Source organism: Coturnix japonica, chromosome 4, assembly GCF_001577835.2.
Source record: "Coturnix japonica isolate 7356 chromosome 4, Coturnix japonica 2.1, whole genome shotgun sequence".
Classification (NCBI taxonomy): Eukaryota; Metazoa; Chordata; class Aves; order Galliformes; family Phasianidae; genus Coturnix; species Coturnix japonica.
In genome coordinates this window covers 46941203-46956203 of record NC_029519.1, presented here as the reverse complement: position 1 = coordinate 46956203, position 15001 = coordinate 46941203, and the positions used below count along the sequence as shown (strand labels likewise).

Here is a 15001-nt window from a genome sequence, read left to right as displayed (position 1 = left end):
TCCGTCACTGGCTCTTTGTGTGAGCAAATGCATTTAAGACAATGAGTTTCACATCTTTGCTGAAATTTAGCTTTCTTTTCCAGACTGAATTGCATTACTAATGCTCTTTGAATGGGACTTACCCGAGGTTAATTTCTGAATTATGCATAAATTGTTTAATCACCTGTGAAACTTAACAACTTTGACTTTTCATTTCATTAGCTGTGAGATGGATGTGGATTAAATGTGTTTGGAAGGCCAGAGCTTGATGACACATGCAGTGAATGCCACTGAGGACTCCGTTTCATTTAATGCAGTCATAATAAACACTCCATGGGCAGTATTTCAGCAATCAGGAATGCTTTTGCAGCCTTTTTTATCTATAAGCATTTGGCTAGATGACAATATTGAAAAGAAGAAGAAGAAAAAAGGAGTGAAAAATGAGTCAAACTTAGTGCTTTAATGTATCCTTCCTGACTGAAAGTATATTAATTGGCAGAATGAATTACTTCAGAATGGAGCAGAGAAAAGGCTCCATTGTGCACAGACATGGCGGGAAACCTCTCCTCTGGCTCATGTCTTCCTTCTCAGCATCATGATCTGGCCTGTCTTCTTGGTGGGCTTCAAAGGGAGCTTGGGAAGATTTATAGCTCATCTCCTTCAGGAGATCATTAATTTGGTTTGTTTGCATGTTGCATCAAGTTACTTGGAAGTATTTTGTGTTTAGAAAACTCCTTCCCCTGCAGAAGCTGCTCTCAACTTCTTCATGAGAGGCTATGGTACTCCTTTAGACTGCAAGGGTTAAAAGTGGGGAAAATTGGCCATTAGTTGTTTTTTTCTACGGAAGCTCTGTGTCTGGAGCCCTTGCCAGGACCATGTGAGATGCAAGAGCAGAGCCTGCCTCCTTCCCAGCCCCAAGAGGCCGAGGCCTAGCAGTGACCTCGTGCAGCAGCGACCCAACCGTCTGCTCTGATGGAGGGATTAGGATGGTCACAAGGGGCTGCCTGTATTTTATCAAGTGACAGCTCAGTCTAATAAACTTGCCTTTCAGTAAGGGCTTGAATCAGTCTCTGGGGTGCTGGCCCAAAGCATTTCATTAACATTACTTTTTCCCTGCTCCAGCAAATGGCAAATTATTGTATCTCTTTGAGACTGAGGGGGAAAGGGATGCAATCTTGGGTAAATCAAGCATGGTCACCATTTGTCTTTGTGCTGTGCCTTGTGAGTTCTGTGCTCTTCTCTCTCCTTTCCCACATATTCAAATAAAAGCAGAATCCCACATTTTGAGGGACCCTTGGTGAAGAATTTGGTTAGCAGAAGGTGTTACGCTGATTCTTGGCTCAGTAAAAGTGCAATAAACTGGCAAAGCCATCATGAACTTGTAAAGCTTTTTAGTGTCTTCTTATGATTTAACAATAGGAAAGTGTAAAGAGAATCAGTATTGAGTGTGCTTGTGAATATGCGTACTATTTCTTACTTGTTTGCACGTATCAGGGTTAAATATCAGAATAAGAAGAAAAGTTGTAGGTTAAAAAAGTTTGATCTGATTTCCTATAAGCCAGTATCACATCAGAGTGAGCACTGTGCTACTGTAGATGGATGCTTCTAGAGAGAAATCAAGACTGCATAAGTCTGGAAACTGTGCAACCTTCTCACCCTTTGGAGAAGGTCTTCCTAGGTCAGGGTGTGACCGGCAGTGGAAGTGCTGTGTGAGAGGCTGGGGTTTGCCACCGTTTCCACTCTATTTGTTCTGCGGATAAGTAAATTGAGGGCTGGAGTCTTCGCGGCTGTCAGCATGCCACCTTTGAACAACTTCTCAAAGGCAACCACATATTCAAATTGGTCCTAATTGTTACAGGAAGGCTTCTGAATGTTTCCAAGACCATCTTTTTCCACTGAGCTTGTATTACAAAAATTGCTGAAATTAGATGAGGCAAGTATAAAAAAAAACAACTTTTTTTTTTTTTTTTTGACTGTCACAACTTGTACTTTATGTCAGGATGCCTTTGAGAAATCTGACCCTGTCCTATATGTCTCATTGACTTTCTAGCTCTGTGTACCACGACGTGTTCAAGCATTAGTCTTTAAATTGGGAATGGCAGACCTCAGATTAACACTGTAGTATTTGTAACCTCTAGCATTTTATATCCTACTTTTCTGCAGGATCTCCTGCCCTCACTGGCACTGGAACCATCACTGTCACTGTGGATGATGTCAACGACAACGTCCCCACATTCGCCTTTAATATGTATTCTGCTACAGTTCCTGAGGATGCACCTACAGGGACAGATATTTTGCTAGTAAACTCCTCAGATGCTGATGCTTCTAGAAATGCTGTTATTAGGTAAGTCACTTAGCACTGCTGAATGCAGTCCCACCTCATGCCTCACTTGAAGATTTTTTTAGCAATGTCCATAATCAATATGACATGAAGTTTTAAGTTGCAGAAGGATATTAGCATGTGTATGGCTACATTCTTTCAGCAAATCTGACCTTTGTTTTGCTTTTTAGAAATTTGTTAAGTATGAGAAGACTTACAGTCTTGTTTTTAGTTTTCTAATAAGTTAAAAATAAATTGGAGTTCCATTTAGACCTGAGTCTAGATTTCTTCTTCATGGTAGCTGAAGACAAAAAATAGAAAACAAACCCTCAAACTCCACATAAAAAAATAAATGGATTAAGCACATCAGGCTACACTCTTGACATACACATCCTCTGAATGAAGAAGCATATTATAAGCTGTGAATAATCTGTGTTACTGACTAGCCTTAGTTTGTGTATGCTTTGGAAAGGCTTTAAACCTTATATTTAGCATAGCATTTAGAACTGAGTTCTTGTAATTAAGGATAATTTAATTTTCACATAAAGTTGTCATGTTCCATGAGTAAATCTACAGTCAGTTAATGTGTTCAGTTTAGAGCCCAGTTTATGGAATGAAAATTACACAATACCAGAAGTGAGATGTATCCTATTTGAAAAAAACAAAACAAAACAAAAAACAAAACAAACAAACACACAAAAGATGGAATTTGACATTATTGCTTTAAATATCAACTTATTTGCATTCCTTAGTTGATGCAGCTCTATTTCTTAACTGTTCTCTGGATTGAACCCTGGCCATTACCAGTCCGTGAACAAGAATAATGAAGATGCTAAGTGGCAGTGACAAGCTAGAGATTATCCACTGTGAAGTAATTTATTGGTGATGGAATAAAAAGGAGATTCTTATAAGACATTAATCACTGTAACATTTAGACTGTCTCTTCAAAATTAACTTTTATTGCTGGAAACACATCTTTCTCTGTTTTCTAAATTATAAGTCAAAATATAAAGGTAGCTTATTTATTTATTATCTCATTTTATACTTCAAAGTGCATATCGCTGTTCTCATAAATGGAGGAAAAGAAATAAAGTGAAGCAGAACTGTGTTATAGCAAAGCAAGTACGTACAAAATACTGTGATATTTTCTTTCCCACTAGCTAAAACCTAGAAATACAAAATTTGTGTTTTGGCAGTTTAAAAATTACCATTTATTACACTGTGAAACAATAAAACTTTTAATTCAATTCACTCTCACTCAGAGGAACTTATTTCTGGAATGCTTTCATAGGAAAAAGAATACCATACAAAGCATGTATTATTGTGATGTTTGCACCCCATAGCTAAAGACTATCTGCGTGCTCTCACATTTTTAGTGTGTTTGAATATTCCAGCTATTAGTCTTTGTCATTCACTATTTATCTCAAGAAGAATAGATTTTTCTTCATAAGTAGCAATTTTTAATTTGCCTTGAGATTTTGTTTTGTACTTCTCAAACTCAGGCATATACTTTGTTTTTCTTAGACAGATTTTGTCCAGATTTAGAATTTCAAATAATACAAATCTTAAAAGATGACTGGTGTTACAAAAATTCCAGTTATTGGAGGGACCAGAATACCTAAGTGCTTCTTGTCAGAGATGCCACACACTCAGAATACCTTCTCAGTCTTGTTAGAGCACATTCCAAAACCAAATCCTTGATTTCTCTGGATGGTATATGAATTTCTATGTGAAGATATCCTTAAAAAGAAAAGAAAAAAAAAAAAAAAGACTTAATTCTTTAAAAGGCAGATACTCCTATGCAAAACAGTTACAATTCCATGTTTGCTAAATCTTTTTCTCTTATTTCTGGTGATAGCCGATTATAGGAGGCTAATGGGCTGTTGAGGTTCTTTCTGGTAAAGCATTCTTGAATATTGGTGAAGGTAGTATAGATAAGAAGGATCAGCATAGAGTGGTCCTAAGACTGAGTACTTCAGTCACATTTCTTTTATACTAGTTGTTAGAATTACAGTTTGGGGTTTTTATCTTTTGACATGCTTTGGAACTTTTTGTAAATGGAAACTTATATTGTCCACTTGGTGTGCTTTAATTTGTAGTCGTATATATAACTCAGAATATCCCCTGGGAAATGCAGTTTGTCTTCCTTGTTTTTTAGAGTGTCTTTCAAGGTGTCTTTCCAAAGCTATCACGAGTCATTCTTTGTACATGGAAGTACACATTAGAGAGACTCTTCTGTGATGTCTCATACTGTTAAAACACTGCAGATCACAGATGAAATGTGTCCATACTGCTGGTATTTACAGAGATTCAAGTGGTGCTTTAAGCCCTACGCATTCTTTCCACTCTAGATGCACATTTCTTTAGCTGAAGAATAATTACATATGGCCATCATATTGAATTATAATTAAGCAATTAAAGTGTGCTTCTGGCATTCTGTAGAGATTAATGACTGAACATGAGAGGTTGCCACAGCTTATTAGACAGACTGGCTATCAGTCCTCTAGGAAAAGCTTCTGGCCTGTGTTGTTATTTCTGTCATATCCTGTTTAGATTTTGAAATGATGATGTGGATTTCACTCTTTTTCATGATAACAGATTTTCCCTGGATCTTTTTGTAGAATTGTGTGCCACAAAACAAAGTTGCTACTGTGCTATAACAAGCTTCTCTGAAGAAGCAGTACTAATCACAGTTGAACTTTGATTTTGTAAGGGCCATAATATTGAATGTGAGAATTTCTCATTTTACCCAGTTCATTTTTTTCCCCTAGAAATTCCATAATCTGAATTAATTTAATAATAAATAATAATAAATTTAATGTTAACCAATTACCTTTAAAAATACAGTTTAGTGCTCCAGATGCCTTTGAGATTCATTTTGTACTAAAAGTAGGTATATAGACACTCAAGGAGAAGAGACAAATTCACTACACTAGCAAGACAGAGGCATATGAGGTACAGTAGGCACACAATCATTTCCTATCACATTTTTACACTCCTACAAACATACAAACATTCACATTCAGAAACAGTATTTGTCAAATTCTGCTCCTCGTTTTCTGCTGTTAGGATACTTCTGTGTTTATGGATTTGCTATGATTTACTATAAATTAAAACTGAAATCTAGAATAGCAAAACTTAGCTCAGTATTAGGAAAATATGAAATATAAACCTTCATATACTTTGGTAAAAATCACCCTTTGATTACTGAAAATAGTGCTATGTCCAGTTATATTCTGTAATTTCAGTTAAGGGCATGTCAGTGTTTTGGTTTAACACTTCATGCATTAGCCCACAGAAATCTGTACAAGAAGCTGCCTATAGCAGGTTGCTTGTGATTTTGAGAGAGTGCCCAGCTGTGCAGAGGCTCAGTCTGAAACTCATTTATCAGAAATCTCTCTGTCTTAAGCAACTACATTTAGAAATCCCCAGAAATGTCGTTTTTGAGAAGTCTCAAAATATGGAAGAGAAATGAAGACAGACAGATAGACAGTTAAAATCTTAGTGTCAATATCCATTAGCACGGTGGTCTGAAGAGTGTAAAAAATATTGTTATCTGAAGTCAGCAGGCTGCCTTTTGAAATACTAATTGAATTTTTTTCATTTTTTTTCTTTCAAACAGCTATAAGCTTACTGGTGGCAATTCTCAGTTCACAATCAACCCATCAACAGGACAGATCATCACCAGCGCTCTACTTGATCGAGAGACAAGAGAGAACTACACATTAATTGTTGTGGCAAGTGATGGGGGCTACCCCAGGGCTCTTTCCAGTTCCACCAGTGTGCTTGTTGCTGTTGCTGATGTGAATGACAACCCTCCCAAATTTCAACACCATCCCTATGTCACTCATGTTCCATCGCCTACTGCTTCAGGTAACCTTATCAGTGATTATGCTTATGATAGTTTAGGATACTTCAGATGGCATTAACATCAAACTAAATGCAAAGCCATGTCACGAAGAATGTTTCTGATATAGTTCTTTACAGCTGTTTGTCAAATTTCTGTCTTTGTCTTGAATAGAAATAATGGCAAAGCCTGATATATGACCTACATACGAGTAATTTTTTTCAGTTTATTTCTTCCACCTAAATCCATTTTGCACTCCTGCAGCTCTATAAAGAAGATGGCAAAAATGAGCAACTGAGCTTTAAAATAGACTGAGCTGTAAAAATAGACAAACAGATGTACAAATTATTTTGTTGGGAAGGCAGTAGCCTATTTTTCCTCTTTGAGTATGTAGATATCCTTTTGCTGTCTTGAGCAAATCTTAAAGAGCATTGTGTCAACACCTTCTGAAAAGACTTCTGTATTTTCTATAAAAGATGTTAATTATGTTGTGTTTCTTTGAGACAATTTGTAAAGTAAAGTAAAACCAAGCTGCAGCCTTTCCTTTGTTGAAACAGTGCGTAAGTTGAAGTTACTTCACTTGATACAGAAATTAATTTCTGCATGGAGATAGGGAGAATATATCAACGGATTCTACTACTGAGACTTATCCAAGATTTAAAACAGATTAATACTGGGACCTCTAGTACGTCAACATAGTAAAAGGTTTTTAAAGATGATCACTGTTTTTTAGATTAACCAAACTGCAGTCGTAGTAGTTAGCTGTGAAAGTCATCATTCTCCATTCTCATATGCATTTACATATGTGGATATGTGATGCCTACAGAGAGGATTCCAAGACAACTGGTTTATAAAATAAATTTTCTGTCAAGAGAAAAAAAAATAAAAATAAAAAATTAAGCTGTATTTCTTTGTCTTGGGGTTCTCTTTTTAAATTTTAAACAATTGCAAATACTTCTTCTTTTTATGGAAGAATGAATTTGTTTATATTTCTTTCCTGTTTCCAGAACAGCATAATGAAAGTATATTATTATTACATTGGTGAATCTTTGTGTATTCTGACTGGAGTACAGTGCCTTTGTGTGGTTCTTTTTTTGATTGTTTCTTTAAATGTGATTATGATGAGCATACTTACTTTTAATTGAAGTGTTCTGGCAATACTGTTTTTGGAATTTGTATGACTCCTTATAACTAGAAATGCATAGAAAGCCTGAGCCATGTTTACTCTTTTTAACTTAGCAGAAAGCTAGAAATACATGCGCTTTTTATTTACAAATTCCTCAGTTGATAGTTTATTTTCATTTAAAAGGAAATGTTCATATCTTTTCAAATTATTTTGAAAGGCTATTGACAATTACTGGCAGTCATGACAACTATTAAAACAAAACAAAAAAAACAAACCCTCAAAATTTTTTCAAGAGTTCTGCTTTTATTCTGACCACAGAATTTGTAATGTGCAGTATGAAAAAAAAACAAAGCTTAATTTTTTATATAGTTGAAGCTAAAAATGGGAACAAGTAATGATAGTAATTAATAGTAACATTTTATTATCTGAATCAAAAATTTATATTTTATGTCTCAGAATGAATTTGAAAATTTGCTTTCCTAAATATTCTCATCTGGAGTACAAGTAATTGCACTTATTGCACATGACAGATAGTGACATGAAGTAAAGTTTAAAGGGGACACTGCCAAAATCATTCTTGCCTGCAATTGATTTTGCCTTAACAGGCTGAAAACATGATTTTTGTACAGAAGAGGCATTTTCTAAATTTAAATAGTAAAACATCAACAGGATATTTTGCAAATTGATTGAACGGCATCAAATTTTTAAGATCTGCTATGGATTAGATCTACTATTCAGTGCAAAAGGACACCCTGGATTATTCATGCAATTAGAGGTCCTAATGCAGAAAGTGCCCATATGGTTGACCTGTCTGGGAAATGTAAATTTGAAAGACCTATAACATAATTTGTCAATGTTATTGCAGTAGTGTGTAATAATTTATTATTTCGGTGTGATTTTACCCCTATCTCAGATAATCAGCATGCTTTTAAAAATGTGGATCCATTAGTCTACTACCCTCTAAATAGTCTTACGGGTTAATGGTAACAAAGCCACAACATCTAGGAAATAGGAGGAAAAAATTGTGAGGGAGAGCAAATCATGAGAGTAAATTTCCACTTGTGATACCTGTTCACTTATTTAACTTTGATAATTATAGAATTACAGTGTTGAGGGGTTTTTTTTGTTTGTTTTGTTTTTTGTTTTTAATAATTTTATTTTGGGGTGGTTTTTTTGTTTATTTGTTTGCTTATTTGTTGCTTTTTGTTTGTTTGTTGTTACCATGGATAAACTACGAGCAAAACGAGATAAATAAATAAATAAGTGACTTTCAATTTCCCTTGAGTTATGGCTTTTGTAATGTAGATGTTCTAGAAATGGGATGCTAGACTATCAAAAAATTGCAGTCTCAGTTGCCAGTGCACATAGCCACTGACATCTCTGCAGTGCATTTCCCTGAATGCAATGACCTGCTTTTCAGACCCATGGTTTTTGGACATATGCATGTTTCATGGGCTCCTAAGCTTACCATCTTGAACATTACATCTTGTGTAAAAGAAGTTTGCTTTCAGAGCAGAATGAGAAAGAGAAAGTTCCTCAAAGGAGAATACCAGAGGGGATACCCTCACACATATTTCTGAGTGAAAAGCTGGCATGGTGTTTTCCACAATTGATGCATTCATTCATCAACTGCCTGGTCTTTGTTCTCTCTTTCAGGTTCGTTTGTGTTTGCAGTGACTGTCACTGATGCCGATGCCGGCTCCAATGCAGAGCTCCATTATTCCCTCATGGGGAAAAACTCAGAGAAATTCCACATTGATTCAGCAAGAGGGGCAATCCTAGCTGCCAATGAGCTGACAGGAGAGTCTGAAGTCACCATTTCTGTCCACGTGAGGGATGGCGGCCGGTACCCCAAGACAGACTCTACAACTGTCACTGTGAGGTTTGTGAACAGAGCAGAATTTCCTCAAGTTCAAGCAGAACAGGAGACTTTCACTTTTCCTGAAAACCAAGCAGTTGGGACACTTGTTACCACCATTTCTGGATCTTCAGCCAGAGGAGGCTCCTTGTCCTACTATATTGCCAGTGGGAACCTGGGCAACACCTTCATAGTGGATCAGGTAACCGGACAGCTTTCTGTTGGCCAGGCTTTGGATTTTGAAGCCATACAGAAATATGTGGTTTGGATTGAGGCCAGAGATACAGGCTTTCCTCCCTTTTCCTCGTATAAGAAATTGGAAGTAACAGTTGTAGATGTCAATGATAATGCACCGGAGTTTGAGCAAGATCCCTTCATTGCTGAAATAGTGGAGAATCTGTCCCCACGGAAGTTATTGACGGTGGCTGCTGTTGACAGGGACAGTGGTCTAAATGGACAGTTAATTTATGAAATAATTGAGGGCAATACAGAAAATAGTTTCAATATCAACAGAGCCACTGGTGAGATCAGGAGTGTCAGGCCCTTGGACAGGGAGAAATTGTCTCGATACACACTAACCATAAAAGCTTCAGATAAAGGCACCCCGCTCCAGAGCACAACCGTCAAAGTTATCATTAATGTTTTAGATGAAAATGACAACGCTCCAAGATTTTCCCAGATATTTAGTGCTTCTGTGCCTGAAAATGCACCTCTGGGTTTTACAGTAACCCGAGTCACAACTTCAGATGAAGACATCGGCATGAATGCGATCAGCAGGTACTCCATAAGGGACACAAGTCTCCCATTTATCATAAATCCAAGCACTGGGGATATCACAGTCAGCAGATTGCTAAACAGGGAGGATACAGATCGCTACAGAATAAGAGTTTCTGCACATGACTCTGGCTGGACAGTGAGCACAGACGTCACCATATTTGTCACTGATATCAATGACAACGCTCCACGATTTACAAAACCATCCTATTACTTGGAGTGTCCTGAGCTCCCTGGTATTGGGTTGAAAGTCACTCAGGTTTCAGCCACTGATCCTGATGAAGGATCTAACGGTCATGTCTTCTACTTCATAAAATCTCAATCTGAGTTCTTCCGTATCAATGCAACTACAGGGGAAATTTTCAACAAGCAGTATTTAAGGTACCAAAACTCAAGCGGTTCAAGCAATGTCAACATAAACAGGCACAGCTTCATTGTGACTTCTTCAGACCGCGGCAGTCCTCCATTGCTGAGTGAGACAACTGTCACAATTAACATCGTTGACAGCAATGACAATGCACCACTGTTCCTTTCTCCTAAGTATTTTACGCCTGTTACTAAGAATGTGAGAGCTGGCACAAACTTAATTAAAGTTACTGCAGTGGATGACAAAGACTTTGGTTTGAATTCTGAAGTGGAGTACTTCATTTCTGATGAAAGCAAAACTAATAAATTCAGACTGGACAAGAGTACAGGCTGGATTTCTGTGTCATCTTCACTAATGGCTGATTTGAACAAAAAATTTCTGTTTAAAGTAAAAGCAAAGGATAAAGGTAATCCTCCACTGTCATCCGAGGTAGCTGTTGAAATAGTTGTAACAGAGGAAAACTACCACACACCTGAGTTTTCTCAAAGCCATATGAGTGTTACTATCCCAGAGAGTCACTCTGTTGGAGCAGTGATCAGGACAGTTTCAGCCCGAGACAGAGATGCCGCTATGAATGGATTAATCAGATACAATATTTCCTCCGGAAATGAGGCTGGCAACTTTGCTATCAACACAACCACTGGTACACTAACACTAGCAAAGCCACTTGATTTTGAGTTATGCCAAAAGCATGAGCTAATTGTTACCGCCACAGATGGAGGATGGGTGTCCAGAACAGGCTTCTGCAGTGTCACCATTAATGTCATTGATGTGAATGATAATTCCCCAGTATTCAGCCCTGAGGACTACTTTCCCAACGTATTAGAAAATGCCCCAAGTGGGACAACTGTTATTCATTTAAATGCCAGTGATGCTGACTCTGGACCTAATGCTGTGATTGCATATGCTCTCCAGTCCTCGGATAGTGACCTCTTTGTCATTGACCCCAATACAGGAACAATCACTACCCAAGGATTTTTAGATTATGAAACAAAGCAAAGTTACCATTTAACAATAAAGGCTTTTAATGTTCCAGATGAAGAGAGATGCAGTTTTGCCAGTGTCAACATCCAGTTAGAAGGGACTAATGAATATGTGCCCCGTTTTGTGTCCAAACTTTATTATTTTGAAGTTTCTGAGGCAGCGTCTGAAGGTACCATTGTGGGTGAAGTTTTTGCAAGCGATCGTGATCTGGGAACTGATGGAGAAGTTCACTATCTTATCTTTGGCAATAGCAGAAAGAAGGGCTTCCAGATAGATGAAAGAAGTGGCCAAATCTATGTTTCAGGGCCTCTTGACAGAGAAAAAGAAGAACGAATCTCTTTGAAAGTTCTTGCAAAAAATTTTGGAAGCATTCGTGGTGCAGATATAGATGAAGTAACTGTTAATATCACTGTACTGGATGCCAATGATCCTCCTGTATTCACTTTAGGAACCTACAATATACAAATTAGTGAGGGTGTTCCTCCGGGCACCCATGTCACATTTGTCAGTGCCTTTGATTCAGATTCTGTCCCTAGCTGGAGCCGGTTTTCCTATTTCATTGGGTCAGGTAATGACAACAGTGCCTTTTCCATCAATCCACAGACAGGACAGGTCACTGTCACTGCAGAACTGGATCGAGAAACCCTGCCTGTTTACAACTTGACTGTGCTGGCTATTGATTCAGGGACACCTTCTGCAACAGGCAGTGCCTCTTTATTGGTAACTTTGGAGGATATCAATGATAATGGTCCCACCTTGTCCACCCGCCAGGGAGAAGTCATGGAGAATAATCACGCGGGAACTCTGGTAATGATGCTTCAATCGTCTGATCCTGATCTCCCTCCAAACCAAGGCCCCTTTACGTACTACTTACTCAGCACTGGCCCTGCAACCAGTTACTTCAGCCTTAGTACTGCCGGTGTCCTGACCACAACAAGGGAGATCGATAGGGAGCAAATCAGTGATTTCTATTTGTCAGTGGTTACAAGAGACTCTGGCATTCCTCAAATGTCTTCCACAGGAACTGTGCAGATAAAGGTAATAGACCAAAATGACAACCCATCTCAGCCCAGAACAGTAGAAATCTATGTTCACTATTATGGCAACCTTTTCCCAGGAGGAATTTTGGGTAATGTGAAGCCGCAGGACCCAGATGTGTTAGACAGCTTCCAGTGCTCCCTCACCTCAGGAGTCACCAGCCTCTTCAGTATTCCTGGAGGCACCTGTGAACTGCACTCACAAGCCAGGTCCACAGATGGGGTGTTTGACCTGGCTGTGCTTAGCAGTGATGGCCTGCATGGTGCCGTCACAAGCAGCGTCCGCATTTTCTTTGTGGGTTTTGGCAATGCCACCATTGACAACAGCATCCTTCTCCGCTTGAATGTCCATACTGTGCAGGATTTTCTGACGAACCACTACCTCCATTTCCTGCGCATTGCCAGCTCACAGCTGACAGGGCTGGGCACTGCCGTGCAGCTCTATGGGCTGTATGAGGAAAGCAACCAAACCTTCCTGATGGCAGCTGTCAAGCGCAGCGGCAACCAGTATGTGAACCCCAGTGGTGTTGCCACGTTCTTCGAGAGTATCAAAGACATTCTCTTCCGGCAGAGTGGGGTGCGGATTGAGTCTGTGGATCATAACTCGTGCCTGCAGAGCCCATGCCAGAATGGAGGGAGCTGCATAAGGAGGCTGGCCGTAGGCCCAGCTTTGAAGAGCCATGAAAGCATCCCTGTCATCATCGTGGCCAATGAGCCCCTCCGGCCCTTCATGTGCAGGTGCATGCCAGGGTACGAAGGCACCTTGTGTGAGATCGACATTGATGAGTGCCTCCCTTCGCCGTGTCACAACGATGGGACCTGCCACAACTTGGTGGGGGGATTCTCATGCAGTTGTCCAGATGGCTTTACCGGCATGGCCTGCGAGAGGGACGTCAACGAGTGCCTTTCCAATCCATGCAAAAATGGGGCTGCCTGCCAGAATTTCCCTGGAACCTTCAACTGTATTTGCAAAACTGGGTATACAGGTACACTTTTACTTCTCTTCATCTCAGTCAGATTGGGAAAGAGGGCAGAAATGTATTTTTAAAGCAAAAGATGCATTCCAGATAAATTATCTGAATATGAGCATTCCCTGTAGGTGAAGGAGTCATGCAAAAGACCACTTTTATAGTTATGAAAACTGAGAAGACCAGGTGCCCACAGTGTTATTTTATTTTGGCTGTCCTTAAGCAAATCTCTTACCTGATTTGCATTAGAACAGAAGGATTTTGCCAGAGCTATTTTAATTTATTAAATATGTAGAAATCATTTCCAATGCTTAAGTTTGACTTTTTCTGTTCTTGTTATTGTTGTGCATACTGTGGTAGCATTTTGAGTCTGTTAGGAGTGTGCCAAGCAAGAAAATCAGCCTCTGCCCCAAAATTGCTTACGGTCATACAACATAGAAAACAGATGAAGGATATGAGAAAGAAAACAAAACTCAGGCAAAATGATGAAGCCTGTATATGTTGTCCCTTTGCCATTTATTTTTTTATTAACAGAAATGGCTGCAGAATTCTGACTTCTTCTGAGTATTTTTGGTGTTGGTTTTTTTTTTGTGTGTGTGTGTGTGTGTGTGTTTGTTGTTATTGTTTGTTTTTTGTTTTTCCCCAGTATTTGTTTTACATTACCCCTAGAAAAACAGACAGATGTTTTCATTATGACAAAGCTCTAATCTATATTTTCACATGGGAAGGATGTGTATTTCATTTGTAGTCATCAAAGGGTGTATTTATTAATTAAATTATATGAAATTCCTGTCTCACTCCTCCTGTGAAGAGTCTGGATGCTTTCAGATGTTCTAAGAAAAAATATCAACAGATTCAGATTGCAAATTCTCTTAAAGTGCTACGACCCCTGTAGCATATAGAGTTAGGGGTTGGATGGAAATACTGAGATGTCCCCAAAAGGAGAAGAAAACTACTTGGTTTGTCATTATTAATTATGCCATCAAAACCTTGGCCCAGTGAATTTGTCTGCTTGGAATTATTCTAGCATGACAGACTTCCAACCTTAATCTTCTTTTATTGCTTAGGGTGAGGTTTGGGAAAACAGCTGTACTTGAAATTGCCTGTAAATTTAAAGTTCGTGTGCACACGTGTTTTGTTCTGATCTGGCATAATCTGAGTGTGATTGAATCGTCCTCCATCTGTGGTTCCTGTGTGCATTCAAAAGCATTTTCAGTGATGCACTTGAGGATCTTTAGTTATTATCCTCGAATTTGAGGAACATTCAAGAAATTAGTGTTTTTTGAAAATACTAAAAAACTCAAAAACGCTTATTGAAGTAGGTGTATAGTGTACATTTTATGTAGGAAAAATGTTGCTTTTAAAGTTTAATGTGTTAGAAGTTGCTACAGGCTCATATATTCTGATGGGTTTCCTCTCACCGTATGTCAGGTGTCTGTCACTGTCACATGGGTAGCTATGGATGGAGGAGAGGGTTGGAGCCTCGTTCTACCGTCAGTGGAGAGCTACTCCATTCTGGCAGTGGAGCTTCTAGAGAAGCTCAGATCACTCTCCAAATGATTTGATCAGAGAATGAACTCCTGATCTTTATAATTTTTGGATGACAGTTTCTCAAAACAGAATGGAGTAGGATCTTTGCTATTGCATATTGATACAAGGTTACTTCTAGCACCTCTTACTACTGCAGTGAAGCACCAGTTACAAACTGTGTGTACCCCTGCAGGGTTTCAGTCTTCTTGTG

At 38.7% G+C, this 15001-nt stretch overlaps 1 protein-coding gene across 1 annotated transcript in view; it reads left to right on the top strand.

Annotated features, from left to right (window-relative positions):
• Window positions 1–15001, top strand: part of FAT4 (FAT atypical cadherin 4) — a 130328-nt gene that overhangs the window by 89087 nt on the left and 26240 nt on the right. The window contains exons 7-9 of the mRNA XM_015861904.2: window positions 2143–2323; window positions 5922–6172; window positions 8929–13278. Of these exons, the coding sequence (XP_015717390.1) occupies window positions 2143–2323; window positions 5922–6172; window positions 8929–13278 (4782 nt within the window). The remainder of the gene's footprint in view (window positions 1–2142; window positions 2324–5921; window positions 6173–8928; window positions 13279–15001) is intronic.